The sequence below is a fragment of the Engystomops pustulosus genome, chromosome 1, assembly GCF_040894005.1.
Source record: "Engystomops pustulosus chromosome 1, aEngPut4.maternal, whole genome shotgun sequence".
NCBI classification, from domain to species: Eukaryota; Metazoa; Chordata; class Amphibia; order Anura; family Leptodactylidae; genus Engystomops; species Engystomops pustulosus.
In genome coordinates, this window is record NC_092411.1 from 139,892,864 (window position 1) to 139,913,477 (window position 20,614).

The following is a 20,614-nucleotide window of genomic DNA, read 5'->3' on the forward strand; positions in this document are numbered from 1 at the left end:
TTCGGGCGATCCACTAAGGCAGTTCCAACGTCCACCAGATGTCTCTGCTGCGCTGAAGTCCGCCGAGGCCGCCGGAGTTCACGATCCTATACTTGGTGAAGGTAAGTGCGTGTCCCACGACACTTTTTTTTTAAAATGCGACGGTTTCTCCGAATCCGTCGGGTTTTCGTTTGACCAGGCCCCCCCCCCATTTCTGTCGTGTGCATGCCGGTGCCGATGCGCCACAATCCGATCGCATGCACCAAAAACCCGGGGGGGAAAAAGGGAAAATCGTCGCAAATCGGAAATATTCGGGTAACACATCAGGAAAACAAGAATCGGGCCCTTAGTAAATGACCCCCATAATGTTCTCTTTTTTTGTACATCATTTTGCAACTAATTTGGCCACAATGTTGAATTTGTCCTTTTTTTTTTTTTTTGCTGTTTTTCACCCACCCAGCAAAGTCTTCAATGTCTTGAGTTTTCCAGTGTTACGTCTGATTAACAGGGTTAGAATGGGTTGCTAATATATTTGTGCTGACTTTTATGTAGCTTTTTAAGAAAAGTAACAAAAGACAACATTCTCTGATGTGAGGGTTGGCGGTGCAATGTGAGGGTGTTATTAGTTGTCAGTTATAAGTTGCCAGTATCTTTTGATTCAGGTGTGGGTGCATTTGCCAGATAAATTTACTGGACTTGATGTAGCGGAGAGTTAGAGGGAGCAGGTTGTATCTCTGTTTTTATGTAGAGAATTACATACCGTATGTCACGGCCGCACCGGCGATCCTCGGTACGGATCGCGGCAACCCCCCGGCCCGGACTAACCTCTCCCAACGCTCCTACTTTCGACTAGGCTGTGTCCTCGCTCACTAGGCCGTGCGTGTTCCCACTTTTTAGGGCGCGCATGCGCCAGCTCTCCTAGCCTTAATGGGCCAGCATCCTCCTGATTGGTGCTGCCAAATCCGGCCTCGCCCTTATAATCTGGCACCTCCCCTCCTGCCTGGCCGGATCTTCAGCATTCTACAAGGAACTTCCAAGGTTTCCACACCTCACTTCCCATAGCGGTTCCTGTTGAAAAGAAAGCCCATTAGCGTTTCCAGACGCTTTCCTGTCCTCTAGCATTTCCAGATGTCTCCGTGTTTCCTGTCCTCCAGTGTTTCCAGACGCCTTTGTGTTTCCTGTCCTCCAGCATTTCCAGACGCCTCCGTGTCTCCTGTCTCCAGCGTTCCCAGACGTTCTTGGTGGCTACCGTGTTCCCAGCGTTTCCAGACGTCTCCAAGCCACCAGCTCTCCTCCAAGGACCTCTCCATTCCTGTCTGCCTGGGTCGTGTGCCTGCTGTGAGTTCCATCATCTTTCTAAGCCGTACTCCTGCTGTCATCCCAGGCTTGGACTGTGTCCTGCTACCCGTTTCCCTAGCTGCCACCATGCGGCCTAGTCGCACCCGTGGAACGACCTGGTGGCACCGCCGCAACAAGACCATCCCACTTTGCAGCAGGCTCTGGTGAATACCAGGTGCCACCTCAACTCCAGTCCCTGGTTGTGGCTAGTACCATCAGCATCTCCCGCGGTGATCCAGAGGGTCCACTGGTCCACAGACTCCTTCTTTCGAACTCTTCCCACGAGACTCTAGTTCTGTTGTCTGTGTAACCGTTACACAGTAGTTTTATTTCTTCTAGTTTTTATAGCTTCTTATCTACCTAATTTTATAAATCCTACATACATATTTTATAGAGAAGTAAATAGCTACTATACAGTATACACTCGAGTATAAGCTGAGTTTTTCTGCATAATCTTCACCACTCATCTTATGAGATTCCACTGCAGCTGTGGCGAGCCTCTGGCACACGTGCCAGAGAGGGCATGAAGAAACCTTCCTGTTGGCACACGTTCTGGGCTGCCAAATTATCACTGGAGCTCCTGCACTTGGAATGATAGTCTAAACTTCCCCTTTTTGTTTCAACAGTATTGGTGTCCTTAGGATAAGTATTTTTATTTTATGTTAATTCACCAAGGGTGGCGCAAAACATATAATACCTTGGCTTATTTTTGGGGCGGTTTATACTCAATTATATACGGTAAAATGTAATCACATAACAAATGTTTATCATAAACAGAAATCTTTTTATTAAATGTCAATCATTGGAAGTGATACTAACTTGACAAAGTTTGTGCTATAGATTATAGACTTCATCTATATTTATTCAGAAATATTGAATACTAAAAATATAACTTTTATATAATATAGAAAACCTTGTAACAGTCAAGTTAAAGTAGTGGTGTGTAGTACTGATGCTCCACTTGTTCTTGATCCAGAGGAAAGGCAAACACGTCAGGTAAATCTGTTACTTCAGTATCGGGCACAGGATGAGACTCTGCTGCCTCTTCTTTATCTACAAATGAAAAATAAGTTGTTATACATAATAAAGTGAGAATTTAATCAGTAAGAAGAAGTGATGATCCCATAAATCAGAACAAAAATCTAGAAACATTAAAATGTATTGTCCTCTAAAGTAAGCATGAGGCAGCATCTGCGATTGGTAGCCCATCTTCTTGGCAGTTATCAATGATTGGCAGCTATTTCTGTATGTACAGTCATACAGCTGTCAGTCACTTATAGGATGACTAGTTGGCTTCTTCCAAGAATAGATAGAGCAAAGATATAAATGAAAAAAAATCTTCTAAAGTGTTTCCCACAAAAACAATGTATCAATCTGCTCAGTAATATTTTCTCCATAACATCCTTTGCAGATTTGAGTGAAGTTTCTTAATTGTAGAAACAACATGGCCTGCATATCGACCAGTATAAGATCTTACAAGTTTCTTCTTTATTAAAGAGGTATTCCCATCTGGATACATACAATGTGAATGCTCAGATGGGAATGCCCCTTTAGGTCCATGAGCCATACAACAATAATTCCAATATGAAATAGATTTGATAGTATTAACCAATCTTGGATACTCTTCCTAACATGCTGTTTGTTGTTGATTATTGCTGTATGTCTCATGGACTTAAAGAAGAAATCTATTTGATCTTATACTGGTGTATTTGCTGGCTATTTTGTTTCTACAATTATGTCTTGCAGTGTTGTCTATACATCAGACATCAGAGAGGTGCAATTCAGTAGCTAAGCAGACTATTCCAATTAGCTTTTTCTCCTCCAGTTTCTTAATGACAGTTTTTCATTTAAGAAGAAAGTAACTTCAGTCCTGGTCTTTTATAAATGAGTGGCAGTTTATGTAGCAGTCACTCCCAATTATCAGATTCTATTGACATACTATACCATGGAAGAGGTTCCACTAGGATTAGTTCTACAAACAATGAAGAGGTCACAGTGGTCAGAGAGGTCCGTCTGTAACAAGGGGTCCTCTGTAAGTTGGGTGTCCTTAAGGCAGGGACCGCCTGTAATTTCCTTACTGTGGGCATATGTAAAACTAAATGGTGGCCACTGGTAAGAATGGTTTGTTATCAATGTATAGTTATACTAGATTGCTTTGAGTCATCCACCCAATGGTACGTGATGTGATGACACATCCATAAACATAGTCCTACATAGGGCTACATCCCCCATGTTGTAGAGAAGTGGGAAGCGGTGGGGTAGGGCAGAGGAATCAATCAGATCCTCCTTGCACTCAGATTTCAGAGGCTAGAGCATGGCAGATGTCCCCTGTGCCTGCTCACATGATGAACTACATCATGCAGCATGGCTGGGAGAAGTAAAGGAGTGTAAAATGATCTGCTTCCCAGTCTGTGCTATGAGCTAAGAGGTTCAATAAGCAGCTGGCGGATGTGGAGGAGCGCTGGTAAGGAGTAGGTGGTATTGACTACACACAACCTACTGTGCAAGCTGTTATGGTTGTTGTCATTTCGGCATATAACAAAATATTTCAGGAGAAAAAATAGTGTGCAGGGATCATAGGAACAGGTAAATCATATTTTTTTAATGGCTAAACCATGTGTGCAAGACTTTTGGATACCATAGAACTAAGTAATTTATTGAATAAAAAAAAATCTGAAATATATTATAATATTGTTAACATAGAAAATCAAAGATACAATTTTTATATTACATATGACAAATCAAATGAATAGAACCATAAGATAATCAGATCAATTTAATATCAAACATACATGATTAATTGGAAATGAGAAGCGTAACTTTGCATTATTTTAATTTGTTTCTTGTTAGAACAAGAGATTACCTTTTAGCAAGGAAGAAGTCTCCTGTGGTAAATGTCCATCCGCCTCCTCATGTATTAGAAGAGTCACCTCAGCAGGCTCTTCTTTAGTCACAGTCGCCACTGAATCTTCCTGATGGACCAGAGGTTTTTGGTCTTGCTCATGCTCAACATGCACTTGTGGTACATCAGACAGTAACTCAAATTTATTTTCTGCCTCTGTTTCCAAGTGTTCCTCTTCTGGCCTTTGATCTTGTTGGACTTCATGAACTGGTTCCTGTTCTGGTTCAGGTTGGGGTTCTGGCTCAGGTTCTTTGGCTTGCTTTCTCCTCCCACGTCCGGTTCCCTTAGTTTTTCTTTGGCGTTTGTTGCTGGTCTTCTCCCTAATGTTAGGAAGTATTTTTTAATTATTTGTTTTTAATAATATTAGCAAAAAAATTGAACAAATGCCATAATCTCTACTACTTTGTTTATTGCTAACAAGCATAATTAATTTTATATGTTTTAATCCAGACTATTTCTCAAAATCTTGTGGAAAATGAGACTTCATTGTTTTAGAGGTATGACTGATATACTGGAAACTAATTAAAGGGGTGTTCTGGAGTTTGCAACACAGACAAGTCACCTGTTGTTTGTTGAAATGCATCCAAACCAAAGAAAACCCTTGGGACTTAGCAGATGATTTTGCCAGGCAGCCAGGTAAGTTAAGACACACAATTATATTTTGATACAAATGCTTATACAAGGCAGAAAGGCATATATGCAATGTATAGACTTCTACAAACTGTCTTTAGTAAAAATGAGGTCCCTGGTGACAGGTTCCCTTTAAAGCTTAACCCATCTAACTAAAAAATTTCAATAATTCAATCCAGATCCTATATATGTACCAATTCTAGTAGATAAAATGTGAATATTATATGGTATATCATAACATTAAAGTACATTTTAATAGATCCCCTATACCAGTGATGGCAAACCTTTTAGAGACCGAGTGCCCAAACTACAACAAAGACCCGCTTATTTATCACAAAGTGCCAACACAGAAATTTAATTTGTGATTTATACTCCCTTCTCTGTCACAGTTTTCATTGATACCAGCACTCAGGACACCAATAAAGCAGAAAATAGTCCCAGGTCGAGCTGTCACTTTAAAATAGCTCTGTGCACAGCAAGTCCTGGGCTGTCTGGGATTGCAGGTATATACCTGGAGTCATCTCTGGTGATGGCCTGGGTGCCCACAGACAGGGCTCTGAGTGCCACCTCTGGCACCAGTGCCATAGGTTAGCCATCACTGCCCTATACTGTATATATATGTATTTTCTAAATAATATAATATTAATTTGTAGCTTCAAATACAAGGTTTCCCATCAAAATTTACCCAAAAACCCACTGGTAAGTATCTTTCTCTTGAGCCTCTTCTTTCTTCCTTTTTAACATTTCTCGATCTCTTAAACGTCTTCTTATAGGTACTGCAGAAAGCATAAACATACATTTATATAAACTTTACCAATTACAGTTCTTTGAAATGAATACATTTTTATTGTTATTATGAAATGTCAGATTTTGCTAGATGTATCCCAAAATGCCTGTATTAAAGTAGCTTATAATGTCAGTGGATTATTGTAATGTTTCCAATATATGCTTCAGTAGAAGATTATGGGGCTCCTTTAGTAAGGGGCCATGGATCACACTATCGCTGGATATTCCGTCAATTTCCAATTTGCGCCACATTTAGCAGGGGATTGTATCGCACGCGACCGGATTTCATGCAACACAAATCAGGGGGGGAATGCCGTCGCGGACTGAGTGCGGGATTTAACATTTAAATTGTGTTGCAAGCCAAGCACTTACATGCACTGAGAAGAACATGGTGAACTCCGGCGGACCTGAGCGCGGAAGCGACACATGCAGGATATCGGGCGCAGGATGAAAGTGAATCGCACCAGCTGTGCATTCTCGTTGGGGATTGCACCTCGGGAAACGCGCATGGACGCATAAGTAAATGTGCCCCTATATGTCCCTTTTTTGTTGCAATAATGACCAATGGATAATTTATCCCTATTGTCTTTTTACATGTTTATATTTTATCACCATAATCTTAATAAAAATAATATTCAATATATGTCTCTTTTGGGTGTCTTTCTGAGGCCCAATGCCCTGGTGGGTCTCATGGTACACAAATTCACAGTTCTCAGGTCACATTTCTGAAGTTGTTCTCTGGATAAGGTTTAGAAGTCACTTTGCTGGGAGAGGGGGACAAGTTCAGCTGCTGTTATATTGTCAGTAGAGGACACTGTGTTATACCTTTCATTTCAATTAGTATGATAAATATATTGATGCAACACATTGGGGCTTATTTATTAAGGGCTCTTTAGTGTTTGTTTGAACATGCGAACATCGGTACACTCCTTACAAGGCTCTCACTCCTTGTATTATAGCAGCATTTTCAATTGATCCAGGAGACCGAATATATGTAAACAACAATCTTTAGATTTTCATCATAAATAAGACATAAAGGAAGGAGGTTCCCCTCCGAAACGTCACGACACACCGGACTTTCATTGTCTCAGTAAGGAGCCACCGCTGTAAACGTGTGAACTACTCTATGGACTTTGGCAACACACTTTGAAGTATGGTGATGTACTAATGCCTTTATGTCTAATTTATGATGAAAATATAAAGATTGTTGTTTACATATATTCGGTCTCCTGGATCAATTGAAAATGCTTATTTATTAACCCCTAGGCGCACCAGGACGTTATAGTACGTCCCCGGGGCTAGATGCTTAGCGCACGGGGACATTCTATAACGTCCTGCTTCTGGCACCGGCTCACGAACGGAGCCGGTACCAGAAGCAGCGGCTGTCAGCTGTCTAGTACAGCTGACAGCCTGCGCTAACACCCGCGATCGGAGCCGGCTCCGATCGCGGGTGTTAACCCCTTACACGCCGCGGTCAAACATGACCGCGGCGTGTAAGGGTGTTTGCGCTGTGGATCGGATCCCCCGTGCCGCTTACCGGGGGATCCGATCCACTTCTGGGCAGCTCCGAGGACTGGCATGTGCCCCGGAGCTGCCCGGTCTCCATGGCAGTCAGACCCCTTCCGGGTCTGACTGTAAACTGTCTGAGCATGCGCAAGCTTGCTCAGACAGTTTACACTGCTCTACAATAAAATAGTATTGTAGAGCAGTGTATTGAACTTAAACCAGTGATCAGAGCATCACTGGTTCAAGTTCAAGTATGTATAAGTAAAAATATGCAAAAACACTTAACACTACACATTATAATAAATAAAAAATAAATACATAAAAATATAAGCCCCTAAAATGTCACTTTTCCATAAAAACACTTAATAAAGTATAAAAAACACAAAAACACAAAAAACCCCGCATATTTGGTATTGCCGCGTCCGTAACAATCTGTATAATAAAACAGAATCGTTACTGGACCCGCACGGTACACGCCGTAGAAAAAAAAACGCAAAAACGTTCCGAAAAAAGATAATTTTTAATTAATACCCTATAAAAAAATGCTCTAAAAAGTAATTTAAAAAATGTTATGCACTCCAAAATAAGCCCACTAAAAAGAACAACTCTTCTCGCAAAAAATAAGCCCCTAACTAGATTTGTCAGCCGAAAAATATGAATGCATATGAAAAGATGATGATGCTAAAATGAACAAGATTTTCTCCAAATTGTTTTTTATTCAGTACAATTGAATAAAATACACAAAACCCCCACATATTTGGTATCCCTGCGTCCGTAACAATCTGCATAATAAAACAGAATCATTATTAGATCCGCAAAGTTAACCCCGTAAAAAACAAAACAAAAAAAAGCTCCAGAAAAAAGATCATTTTCAATTAATACCCTATAAAAATGCTCTAAAAAGGGATTTAAAAAATGTTATGCACTCTAAAATAAGACCACTAAAAAGAACAATCCTTCTCGCAAAAAATAAGCCCTTAAACAGATTTGTGAGGCGAAAAATAAAAAAGTTATGCATATGAAAGACGGTGATGCTAAAAGTAACAACATTTTTGCCAAATTACTTTTTATGCACTAAAAATGGGAAAAAAATAAAAAATCTATATAAATGAGGTCTTTTTGTAATCGTGGCGACCCATAGAATAAAAATAATATACTATTTTTATGGTATGGTAAACAGCCAAAAAAAAAACCCCATAAAAATCTTCCTGAAAAGTGATGATTTTCATTTCCTCCACCAACAAAGAGTTAATAAAATCTCACAATTAGCCTATAGATTCCCCCAAATTACGTACCAGAAAAGTGCATCTCATGTGGCAAAAGAAATAAGCCCCTATAGGTCCACATTAAAAAAAGAAAAAAATTATAGCCTGTACAATTTGACATAGGAAATCTGATCTGGATGGCGCCTCCTTCCCTTCTATGCCCGGCCGTGCGTCCATACAGCAGGTTACCACCACATATAGAGTATCCGTGTACTCGGGAGAAATTGGGTAACAAACTTTGTGGAGCCTTTATTCATTTAATCCATTGTAAATGTTTAATTTTCCACCCAAAATGAGTGTATTGTGAAAAAATATTACAATTTGCAGACTGCACCTCCATTTTGTTTTAACCCCTTGTGAGACACTGAAGGGGTTAACTGTGGATGGGCGGTATGTTTCCCCTAGGTTTTGCTTCTATGCAAGGCCTTAGTGCTGAGGTGGGTTTGTCCAGCACCTTGGACACAGGTGATGGGAACAGCCTAATTAGCCTGGATAAAATGACTCAGCAGAGTTGAGTGGGGTGTCTCTCTGTGGAAGGAGGCTGAGAGGACACAGCTCTGACCTGTGTGTCTGGAGCAGCCACGTGATCTTTGTTTAGTGTGAGCTAGTGGACTATTTGTATAGTTAGCACCCTGACGGGTAGGTTTTCTTTTGTTTATTCCAATACCTGAATGTAAAGGCTGGTTTAATTTTGCTGCAATAAACGCAGGCGAGACCTGTTTGGACTGTACCCTGGTGTCCCTGTCTTGAACTGCATCCCAGCACCCCGCTACCACGGTCTCTACTGGGCCAAATCCCCACATATGGTGCTTCGGATTGCGGGCAGTTCAAAAAGACATACACCTGAAAGGCTCGCTACATCCTGCAACATTGCATGGCCTGGGTGAAAGCAGCAGGCAAAGTGCAGGATAAAGCCAAGATGGAGGACTTTATTAAATACCTGCAAGAGGAGGCCAGAGCTAATCGGCAGCAGCAGCAGGAAGAGTCCCTGGCTAATCGGCAGCTGCAGCAAGCCATGCTCCAGCAGCAGGAGGAGAGGTCCCGACAGCAGCAAGCCATGCTCCAGCAACAGCAGGAGGAGTCCCGAGCCATGTTCCAGCTGATGATGGAGAAGTTTTCTGGCATTATGGCAGCACCGCAAGCGACGACTACTGAGGGGTCCCATACTGGTCTACAAGGGTACCCGGTTGTCCAGCGTTCCGCACGGGCTGCAGTACAAAAGGCGTTACAAAAAATGGCGACGACCGACGACGTGGAGGCGTATCTCACAGTGTTCGAGCGAGTAGCTGAGCGAGAGGAGTTACCGGCTGAGCAGTGGGCAGATGTCCTGGCACCGTTCCTGACCGGCAAGTCGCAGAAGGCTTACTACGACCTGAGTGAAACGGAGGCCCGTAAGTACCCCCAGCTAAAGGCGGAGATTCTTGCTCGTCTTGGGGTCACCGTTCAAGTTCGCTCCAGCCGGGTCCACCAGTGGGCTTACTCAGAAAAATTACCCCCACGCTCCCAAATGCATGACCTGATCCATCTTGTCCGGAAGTGGCTACAACCAGAGGACTGCACCCTCGCACAGATGGTAGAGAGAGTGGTCCTCGACAAATTCACCCGTTCTCTGCCCTCTCGGCTCCAGCGGTGGGTTGGACAGGCCGGTCCCACAAAAGCTGAGGAGCTTGTGTCCCTAGTAGAGAGGTATCGGGCTACGGAGGACCTTCTACTTACCCCTCCGACACGAAGCAGTGCCAGTGACAGGGTCACCAAACCAGCTGGTAAGACCGCTACTTCGGAAAAGGGGAGACATGTCAGGTTGGGAGGGGGTTCATTGGGGGGCGTGGATACCCAGAAACCCAGTGAGGCTCGTGACAGAGGTCATGGCCGTATCCAGTGCTGGCGGTGCCATGAAATGGGCCATATTGCTGCCAACTGTCCACTGTCAGTGGAGCCAATGGACTGCAACCAGACCCGGCGAGTGTCACTGTTTGCCCGGCCAGTTCTGGCGGCTGAGTCAGTCACGGATGCAGAACCCCAAGTATGCATGGTCACAATCGGTGGTCACGCAGTGGAAGCCTTGCTAGACTCAGGGAGTCTGGTCACCCTGGTGCGTGGAACTTTGGTTGATCCTGGACTATACAGTGGGCGGAGAGTGGGAGTGTTGTGTATACATGGGGACACTCGCGAATATCCCACTGCTGTCATCAACCTACATACCCCTTGTGGTACTGTTACCCATGAAGTGGGGGTGGTGGGGTCCCTTTTTCATGAGGCTATTATCGGCAGAGACTTACCGGTGTTTTGGGACCTCTGGAGACGAAGACCCACCTCAGGTGCTGTTGCAGATAATGGACATCAGGTATGTCCGGCCTTGGCCCCTGAACCCTTTGAGGCCGATGTACACACACCAGCAGTAGGGGTGACCCCATGTGATGAATTCTCTCCCCTAGAGGTCCTAGCTGGTGAGGTCGAGGGCCACGAGGAGGTGGCCGACATGCTGGACCTTGAGATTTCCCGTGACAATTTTGGGGCTGCACAGCTACAGGACCCTACCTTGGTTAAAGCACGGGAGAATGTCAAGGTGATAAATGGGGTGCTCCAAATACCAGGGGCTGATAAAATATACCCCCGAATGGTGATTATTGGGGAACTGTTGTACAGGGTCGACCAGATACGGGGTGAGGAGGTTGAGCAACTTGTAGTACCCCAATCTCACCGTAGGCTGGTGCTAGAGTTGGCACACAAACATGTGCTGGGAGGGCACTTAGGTGCTGAGAAGACCCGAGAGAGGATCCTGCAGCGATTTTTCTGGCCCAGGGTGTGGGAGGAGGTAAACCGGTATTGTAGCTCCTGCCCGGAGTGTCAACTTACTGCCCCGGTCTCCCACTTCAGGAGTCCTTTGGTCCCGCTACCGATCATAGAAGTGCCCTTTGAACGGATTGCAATGGATCTGGTTGGCCCCATAGTCAAATCCTCCAGGGGGCACCAATACATCCTAGTTATCCTGGACTACGCTACGCGGTATCCCGAGGCGATTCCATTAAGGAACACCTCCTCCAAAAATATTGCTAGGGAGCTGTTCCAGGTGTTCTCAGGCACAGGCCTCCCCAAGGAAATCTTGACTGACCAGGGTACCCCATTCATGTCTAGGGTAATGAAGGAGATGTGCAAGTTACTACAGGTAAAACAGCTCCGCACCTCTGTGTATCATCCTCAGACAGATGGCCTGGTCGAGAGGTTTAATAAGACCTTGAAGGGGATGCTTAAGAGGGTGGTCAGCAAAGATGGGAAGGACTGGGATTGTTTGTTGCCCTATTTGATGTTTGCCATACGTGAAGTTCCCCAGTCCTCCACGGGTTTCTCACCCTTTGAGCTGTTATATGGCCGTTCCCCACGTGGGCTTTTGGATGTAGCCAAGGAGACCTGGGAGCAGGAGAGGACCCCCCACCGTAGTGTGATAGAACACGTCTCCCTTATGCAGGACCGCATAGCGGCGGTAATGCCCCTTGTAAAGGAACACATGACAAGGGCACAAGAGGCCCAGTCTAGGGTCTACAATAGGTCAGCCAGACTCAGGACCTTTAACCCAGGCGACAGAGTGCTAGTTCTGGTGCCCACCGTGGAGAGCAAGTTCTTGGCCAAATGGCAAGGGCCATATGAGGTCATGGAGAGAGTGGGGAAGGTAACCTACAGGGTATCTCAGCCGGGGAGGAGGAAACCCGAACAGATATACCACGTGAACCTCCTAAAGCCATGGAGGGAAAGAGAGTCCCTGATGGCCATGGGAGTAGAGAAGGCGTCTGTCCCCAAGAAGGGGACACCGGAGGTAGGTGTACCCGATGCCAAGGTGCCTGAAGTACGGATCTCGGAGTCCCTCTCCAGGGCCCAGATTCAGGAAGCGAAGGAGTTTGTGCTCCGAAATGTGGATGTGTTCTCTAAGTTACCGGGACGTACTTCAGTCATCAAGCATGACATCATAACCGAACCCCACATCCGGGTACACCAAAAACCCTACCGGGTCCCTGAAGCGCGCCGGCTTGCCATATCCGAAGAAGTCAGGCAGATGTTAGACCTGGGGGTTATCGAGGAATCTAAAAGTGACTGGTCGAGTCCTATTGTGTTGATTCCCAAACCTGATGGTTCCCTACGGTTCTGCAATGATTTTAGGAAGTTGAACGAGGTGTCCAAATTTGATTCCTATCCCATGCCCAGGGTTGACGAGTTGATAGAACGACTTGGACAGGCTAGGTTCTTCTCCACCCTTGACCTGACGAAAGGGTATTGGCAGGTACCCTTGACTGACAGGGCTAAAGAGAAGACCGCTTTTGTTACCCCTGATGGGCTTTTTCAGTATGTGGTACTCCCCTTTGGGCTACATGGGGCTCCCGCCACATTCCAGAGGTTAATGGATCTCGTGCTAAAACCTCACCGGAGTTATGCCTCGGCCTACTTAGATGACATCATAGTCTATAGTAACGACTGGGAGAGTCATCTAGCCAAAGTACAAGCAGTGGTAGACTCCCTGAGGGCAGCAGGGCTGACAGCGAACCCCCAAAAGTGTGCACTGGGTCTGGAAGAGGCCCGTTACCTGGGGTACCGTATTGGGCGAGGGGTCATCAAACCCCAAGTAAATAAAGTAGAGGCGATCCAGCAGTGACCACGACCTTTGAGCAAGAAGCAAGTGAGGGCTTTTCTGGGCATAGTGGGCTATTATCGCCGATTTATCCCCGATAAATCCCCGATAAATTTATGCCCAATAGCGGCACCCCTGACTGACCTGACAAAGGGTAGCAGGGCGGTGATGGTAAAGTGGAGTGAAGAGGCTGAGGGGGCGTTTCAGCGACTTAAGACGGTTTTGTGCGAGGGACCGGTACTGATTACCCCTAACTTCACCAAGACCTTTATTGTGCAGACTGACGCTTCTGACGTGGGCTTGGGGGCTGTCCTGTCCCAAGTAGTGGAGGGTGAGGAACATCCTGTAACATTCCTGAGCCGCAAGCTCTCACCTCCTGAAAAGAACTACAGTATAGTTGAGAGGGAGTGCTTAGCGATCAAATGGGCTCTGGAATCCCTGAGGTATTATCTGGTAGGGCGGCAGTTTACACTGGTGACTGATCACTCTCCCCTAACCTGGATGAGTCAGGCCAAGGAGAGGAACGCCAGGGTCACAAGGTGGTTCCTAATGCTCCAGAATTTTAAATTCACGGTGGAACATCGAGCAGGAAAGCTGCATGGGAATGCCGATGCCCTATCCCGTACCCACTGTCTGATGGCCAAAAATGTTCGTCCCCACAGGGTCAAACAGAGGGGGAGGGTATGTGAGACACTGAAGGGGTTAACTGTGGATGGACGGTATGTTTCCCCTAGGTTTTGCTTCTATGCAAGGCCTTAGTGCTGAGGTGGGTTTGTCCAGCACCTTGGACACAGGTGATGGGAACAGCCTAATTAGCCTGGATAAAATGACTCAGCAGAGTTGAGTGGGGTGTCTCTCTGTGGAAGGAGGCTGAGAGGACACAGCTCTGACCTGTGTGTCTGGAGCAGCCACGTGATCTTTGTTTAGTGTGAGCTAGTGGACTATTTGTGTAGTTAGCACCCTGACGGGTAGGTTTTCTTTTGTTTATTCCAATACCTGAAAGTAAAGGCTGGTTTAATTTTGCTGCAATAAACGCAGGCGAGACCTGTTTGGACTGTACCCTGGTGTCCCTGTCTTGAACTGCATCCCAGCACCCCGCTACCACGGTCTCTACTGGGCCAAATCCCCACACCCTATAAAACACGTAAAGCGTTAACAAACTTCTTAAAAGTGGTTTTTCATACGTTGAGGTGTGTAGTTTCCACAATGGGGTATTTTACGAGTCCCTCTATTATTTAGGCCTCTCAGTGTCAATTAGAAGTTGAGCAGGTCCATCTAAATACAGGTTTTGGTGATTTCACAAAAAATTTGAAAAATGATACCTAAATTCTGAGCCTCATAACATTCTAGTAAAATATGTGGAAACCATGCCAACATAAAGCAGACATTTGGGAAATGTAAGTTATGAATTTATTTGGGAGCTATGACTATCTGCATCAAAAGTAGAGAATTTAGAACGTTGAAAATAAAGAATTTTTCCAAATTTTTGCCAAATTTAGTTTTTATTCATAACTAAACACAAAAGATATCATCCAAATTTTTAAACTAATTTGAAGTACAATGTGTCACGAGAAAACAATCTCAAAATCCCCTGGATATCTCATAGCGTTCCAAAACTATAACCACTTATAGTGACACAGGTCAGATTTGAAGAATGGGGCCGCGTCCTTAAGGCCAAAATAGGCTGTGTCCCCTAGGGGTTAAGGGTCCTGCGGCCGCATTTCCGTCGTGTTTTCCAAAGGTATTGGGGATCATACCGCTGGGGAAGGGGATTGTGTCCCATGCAATCGGATTTTGCCGCATTGGCGCCGGCTTGCTTGCGACCGAAATCGGGGGACGGGCCGTCGGACGATCCGACAGATCGTCGGAGTGTTACCCTTTCATGCTATGTAGGAGCATGTCTCCCACTGCTCCCTCAGCACTTCCCCCCATCCCTCTGCCTGCTGTAATCTCACACAGTGGGAGGGGGAAATGCTTCTGCACAGTGTAACAGTTTGTGATGCTACAGCATGGAAAAGCTCTGGTAACGCCCCTCAAAGCCTTTTTGGCTTGTTAGCATTTATTTATTTATGTTATGTTAGAGGGAAGGAGGCCATGAATAACATATATAAGAAGATTTTGATGGTAGATTACCTTGAACCAAAGAACAACAGGGAGTATAAGAGACCAGGGGGCATGAAGGGGGCTGTCTGAGTGACTATAGGTTGTTGAAATAGAGTTATATCCGTAAACAAGGGATTTTCAAAGGTATATGTAGAGTAAACCACTTTAATTGCTTTGGGGATTTGTGAGCAGTGGGAACACAATTGCAATTCTAGAGAATTTGTAGTGGTTATACTTATCCACAACCCCTCTAGAACAGCAGAGAAGATATCCAACTCAGAGAACCCCCTTCATGCCCCCTGGTCTCTGTTTATCCCTGTTAATCTTTGGTTGCTGTCATCTTTTCTGTATACCCATTCAGTATAGGGATTGTCTGCCAGAAGTCCTTGGCCTTTAGGGTTTGTGAGGCTTGTAGGTCGGTGGCAGGCTTGTGGATGAGTTTAGAGACTGCACCCCATTCTCTACTTTGAGAATAGGTAGAAAGGATATGCTGCATCTGGAATGTGAAGACTTTTTTATAGTCACTGTATGTATATCCTATCATACTATCATAACCATGTACCTCCACAAAAGCAATCCTTACCTCTTTCTAAGATTCACAGTTGCCAAAACATGCAAACTCCTCATTTTCAACCCCTGTAAGAAAAGGTCCACATATTAAAAAAATGTAAAATAGCATAAAAATCTCAATCCTGTGGTCTTGCTTTTGGCAATGTACAAAATGATAATTATAATACTATATATGAATATCATTACCTAATAGTATAGAATAATACAGGCTGAGCCTGTGATGGCCATTATTTTTTCAGGAATCCAAGATTGGCAGTATATTAGGTGCAGCCACTATAATAACGTTACCACTCAATGTATAAGGAAAACTTTTACATAAAGTAACCATCTAAATGTCTGCAAAAGCAGCCATTAACAATGGAATAGTTTTCATTGTGTACTTTAACACAGTTTTGCTGTTATTTTGCTTTACTGTGAAAGCATAGATTTGGTTTAACTCAATGTATCCAAGCATTGTATTTCAAGTCATCCTACTAATTCACTATGGATCTGTTATGCTTATAAAACCAGAGAATATATTTTTGGCCTACATAAATAGCTGCTTAGAACTTATTTAAATAACAACAATTGATGAAGTAAGACCAGTAAAGATGAGATTTTTTACTTTGCTGTTATTTTACATTTTTATATGGCATTTAATCAGTGGAATTGAAAATGAGGAAATATGATAGAAAGAGATATGAGATTACTTTCAAGAGGTACAAATCAGTTAGAGTGATATATTAAACATCATGTGTACTGTATGATACAAAATATAAATGCAACAATCACAAAGCTTTTAAGTATAAAAGAGGGACTTGTATCCAAAAAGGAAAATGGAATTAAAAAATGTAAAAGTAGACCCTCCTTTCTGGTCATTCCCGGAAGCTGCCTGATGCATAACCTAACACATTACTTTCTGTGTGTTCATGCTCATGGCTGGTGCATGCATCGAGCTGTGGGCAGGCAGATTGCCAGTTCTGCGAATTATAGAGAAGGTCCTATTCCTGCCCGTGTTTGAGGCCTGGGCAATCACTTTCTATTGACATCGGTGGTGTGGGTGGTGCTCACACACCAATATCAGACAGGTCGCACATCAGGGATCACTTTCCCTTGTTTGGAGCCTGCTACAGTAAGTGCACAAGTAACAGCAGAGCCATTGATGCATAGTTGTTGGCCATAGATGGTCATAGTGGAACAGCCAATGATAAGGGATAACCACTTTAAATGGCATTTGCATGTCATCATGCATATATTGGAAAGGTAGTGCTCTAATTGTACTGTACTCATCCTATCGCCGATAAGTGTGATTGCTTTTACTTCCAGAAATTTACCCACAAGGATTGTGTGCTTTTTTCAAATTCACCTTATGAACATCGAACATCTGACTGTACGCACTAAAATATTTTTAAAATGGATGTCTGCTTTGAGCTATCTCCTTTATTTAAAAGGGTGCCTAAAAAAAGGATATTGAATGGATATGCCATACATATGTCACACTTCTGCTGTATAGATGTCACAGTTGGCAGCAACTGCAGCTTTGATACAGGTACCAACATACACCATATAAACTTGCATCACTGCACTAGGTGTGACTGACCGCAAATTAATTTACTGCCATATAGACACCAAGGAGTAGATTTCTTGTACATTCAGAGTATATTAATTTTAATTCTTGTTGGCGCAGGTATCATGTTTTTAGTGGTTCCCTTTTTAAGTGATGCATATTGTAGATTGGGTGCAGGTCACCATCTATTGTTACCAGCAACACCATCAATATTTACACTATACACCAGCGCCAATTCCAAATATTTTCTGAAATGCCATAAATGTTTGCATGATGTGGGACCTACCTCTAGGACTCTATTCGGGCCTGTTCACACATCCTCTGTAAATGAAGATGTGGCTTGACATATGTGTGTTACTTACATGGGAGTGTATGTGGGTGTTTAGAAAATAGTAAAGCAAATATGCTCAAGTGTTTTCAGTGAAAAAGGGCAACTTTTCATGAAATTCCCCCCTGTCTGTTCCCCCTGACTCATAACCAAGTGGGTTAGTTCAAAATACCTGAATAGAGCCTGCATCTTTAAGACTTTTATGAAATGCCATTTGTATACAGTATAAATGTAAACCTTTATGTAGTGCACAATACAGTCTTAGTCCTGCTGTGAGGTTGCCCTGTATTTCTCTCTTCTCAGGCTATTTGATAAATGCCCTAAAATTGTATCAAGAAAAAAATTTCTAAGGTGAACTATTTTGAGTACAGGATAAAGAAACAAGTTACAATTCAAATTGCAAGTTTTTCCATATACGAGACATTGTAACACTGTCTTTGTATTAATATGCACCCATTAACTATATTACATTGTTATTCATACACATTTTAAGCGTCCAGAGATAAAAGCTCCACCTACAGCTAGCTAAAATGGTGAGATTGTTTAGTTACACCCCTGTTTTATCTCTTGGTACACCTTCTTCTGTTCACTGATTATATATAAAGGGTCAATTCATGCAGCTATGCAACAACTGGTATCCATGCCCTTATCTTCCTAGCTATCATATTCAGTCTAGCAGCAAACAAAACTGCACTATGGACCTATGGACCTTGTGTTGTAGTGTGCTGTCAATAGTATAGGTATGTATTTTAGATCAATTGGTCAGAGAGCATTAGATATAAAAATAATTATTAATAAGCTGAAAAGAACAAACAAGAATTGTCACACCTATTCTACAGTGTCAGTATGACTAGAAATTATGTCACATTTTATATAAAAAGAATTCAGATATGAAAATAAATTTTGTCATATTTATGCAGAAATTACAGCATTTATTATCTTTCAGTATTATATAGTAAGATACTGAAGATTATTATTCAGTATTATGGTAAGATACTGGAAAGCTATTTCTATTGCTGTCATAAGCAGCATGCTATTAGATCTAGGTGCCTTTGTTATAGCACCCCCTACTGGAAGAGTTCATATTCCCTGCTACAGCTCTTCATTGTTAGACCAGTTTCAACATTAAGTACATAGCAAAATACTTAGTACAATGTGAGATCGAACTCGTGAAAGTATAATAATTTGCAGGGTTTAATGTAACATGTGGATTACAAGATAAGAGTTACACTTTATAAAAAACATGGACCAGGAAGGTGATTAAACATGAACTGTCATTCAAACACACTAAAACCAAAACGCTCCAGCACTATATGTATAATAGGAAAAATGTCAGCTTTTGTCTGCCTTGTAAAAATGACATGAATTTTATCATTCCATGTTTTGTTTCAGGAAATGGATAACTACATGTGGTAGATGTATTAACCTTGATTTATACTTTGCTTATACAAAGCTTATACTAATGAAACAACAGTTACAGAAAAGTGTTCAGTTTCATTTTAGTCTTACAGTAGAACTAGGTGCATATACAAACATATAAGCCACGTTCACACACATAATTTACCTGGACTCTCTTGTTTTTCTTCATGGTGCACAATTGCTGGGGGAGGGGGTCCAGAAGGCTCTGAATAATGATGGTCCTTTTCAGCGTCACCCATTGCTACTGATATTGCTGCTCTGGTCTTGTTCCCACAGAGCTTTGCACAGTTTTTACAAAACTGCTTGTATTTTGAAAAAAAAGGAGTGTCCACTGCAAATTTTCCTTCCCGCCCAAAGTGTCTTATCAGTTGCGACCATTGCAGAAGGCCAGTAATGATTTCTTATCACAGGCCAAATAGGTGTGTGTCTGGCATCGTGGTTGGGTTATTGGCTCGTAGCTCAACATGCTGGTTAATGTTATCTTTGAAAATGTGATGTGAGTATGACACTGAAAAGTACTGTCAAAGGTCTACATTAACTTGTGTTGAACTTTTCAGTCACATTTCAGTCATATTTTTATAAAGCACTGTGCATCAAAGAAGAAAGGTAATGAAACTTGTGATCGGAAGGGGAGCTTATTCCACTGAATCTGTCCAGTGTTCAGCCTACCACTGCTGTACCACTGGTCTTTTTATTCTAAATAACAAGTTATATAGTTATCATCTACTATTAACATTATCTAATCAAATATCTCCATGAGACTAAGGTCCAGTTGGCGCTAATAAATGGAACTTCAAGTCCAGAGTATGTCCTGCCACTCCATTTAATACTATGGGATTGTCAGATATTGCCAAGCACAGAACTCAGGTATCTTTAGCATTCTTATGTATTGCCCATAACAGCGTTTGGCAACTTCTGGCATAGTCATCAAATAAAACAGTCGGATGCATGCTCAACTTGCCGCCTCATTCATTATTGAGAATGGTAAACCCCCATTGATCATATTGTTATCCACTATGCTGTGGATAGGAGGTAAAAATAAAACTTTTTTTTTGTTTTTGAAATGGTGTATTTATATAGACCTTGTTCTAATGTATGTGCATGATTTAACAGTCTTTTTATGTTGTAATAAATGTCTCCATGTTCTTTTGTTTGCGTTTTATTTTTATTCTAATTTGTCTTTAATCATAAATATATGTGGTTTATTTTATTAATCGCATGTTTTGATTTTTAACATTGTGTTGGTTATGTTTGTTGAAAATAATAACAATTTGCATTTTTTTTAGCAAAAATAAAAATAAAACACACAAATTTATACATTCTCCTTAAAACAAATCTTAAAAAAACACAAAATCCAAGGTAATAATTTGAACTTTGTGTTTTTAAAGTCACTCTTAATTAAAAATATGCAAATGGTCATCAAAAGGCAATTACAAATGTAGTAAATGTGAAGATCAGATCTAAATAGATCATCCTTGAAATGAAAGTGTGACGGGAGCACCATGTGTGACTGGTGCTCCCGTGCTCACGGGTGCTAATTTACCCATCCTCGCTCTCGCTCTGGTTCTGGCGGTCTGTCACGCGCGTCCCCACCTCCGAGGGTGCGCGCGCACCAGCTCCCAAA

The 20,614-nt window shown here is 42.7% G+C and overlaps 1 protein-coding gene across 5 annotated transcripts; it reads right to left on the bottom strand.

Moving 5' to 3' along the window:
- Nucleotides 1-2,080: 2,080 nt before the first annotated feature.
- HEMGN (hemogen) lies at nt 2,081-19,952 on the bottom strand. 5 transcript variants are annotated; one of them, XM_072154603.1, is made up of 6 exons: nt 19,136-19,952; nt 15,711-15,763; nt 15,481-15,623; nt 5,535-5,625; nt 4,181-4,539; nt 2,081-2,370 (listed from the first exon to the last, which is right to left on the bottom strand). In XM_072154603.1, exons 3-6 carry the CDS (start codon nt 15,482-15,484, stop codon nt 2,246-2,248), a joined length of 579 nt encoding a protein of 192 aa, XP_072010704.1. In that variant the 5' UTR covers nt 15,485-15,623; nt 15,711-15,763; nt 19,136-19,952; the 3' UTR covers nt 2,081-2,245. The 5 variants fall into 5 exon arrangements, with proteins under 5 accessions (XP_072010704.1, XP_072010711.1, XP_072010718.1 ...); XM_072154610.1 differs by having other exon boundaries at nt 5,547-5,625; nt 19,136-19,941; XM_072154617.1 differs by lacking the exon at nt 15,481-15,623 and having other exon boundaries at nt 19,136-19,947.
- Nucleotides 19,953-20,614: the final 662 nt, after the last annotated feature.

Bases quoted from the DNA above. Each gene is read 5' to 3' on its own strand.
- HEMGN (XM_072154592.1), bottom strand. From the start codon at position 19,229: ATGGGTGACGCTGAAAAGGACCATCATTATTCAGAGCCTTCTGGACCC. The intron at 5,626-19,135 runs GTAAATTATGTG...TGCTTTCTGCAG, and splicing joins AGAAAAACAAGAGAGTCCAG to TACCTATAAGAAGACGTTTA. The intron at 2,371-4,180 runs GTAATCTCTTGT...TTTCATTTGTAG, and splicing joins GACTTCTTCCTTGCTAAAAG to ATAAAGAAGAGGCAGCAGAG.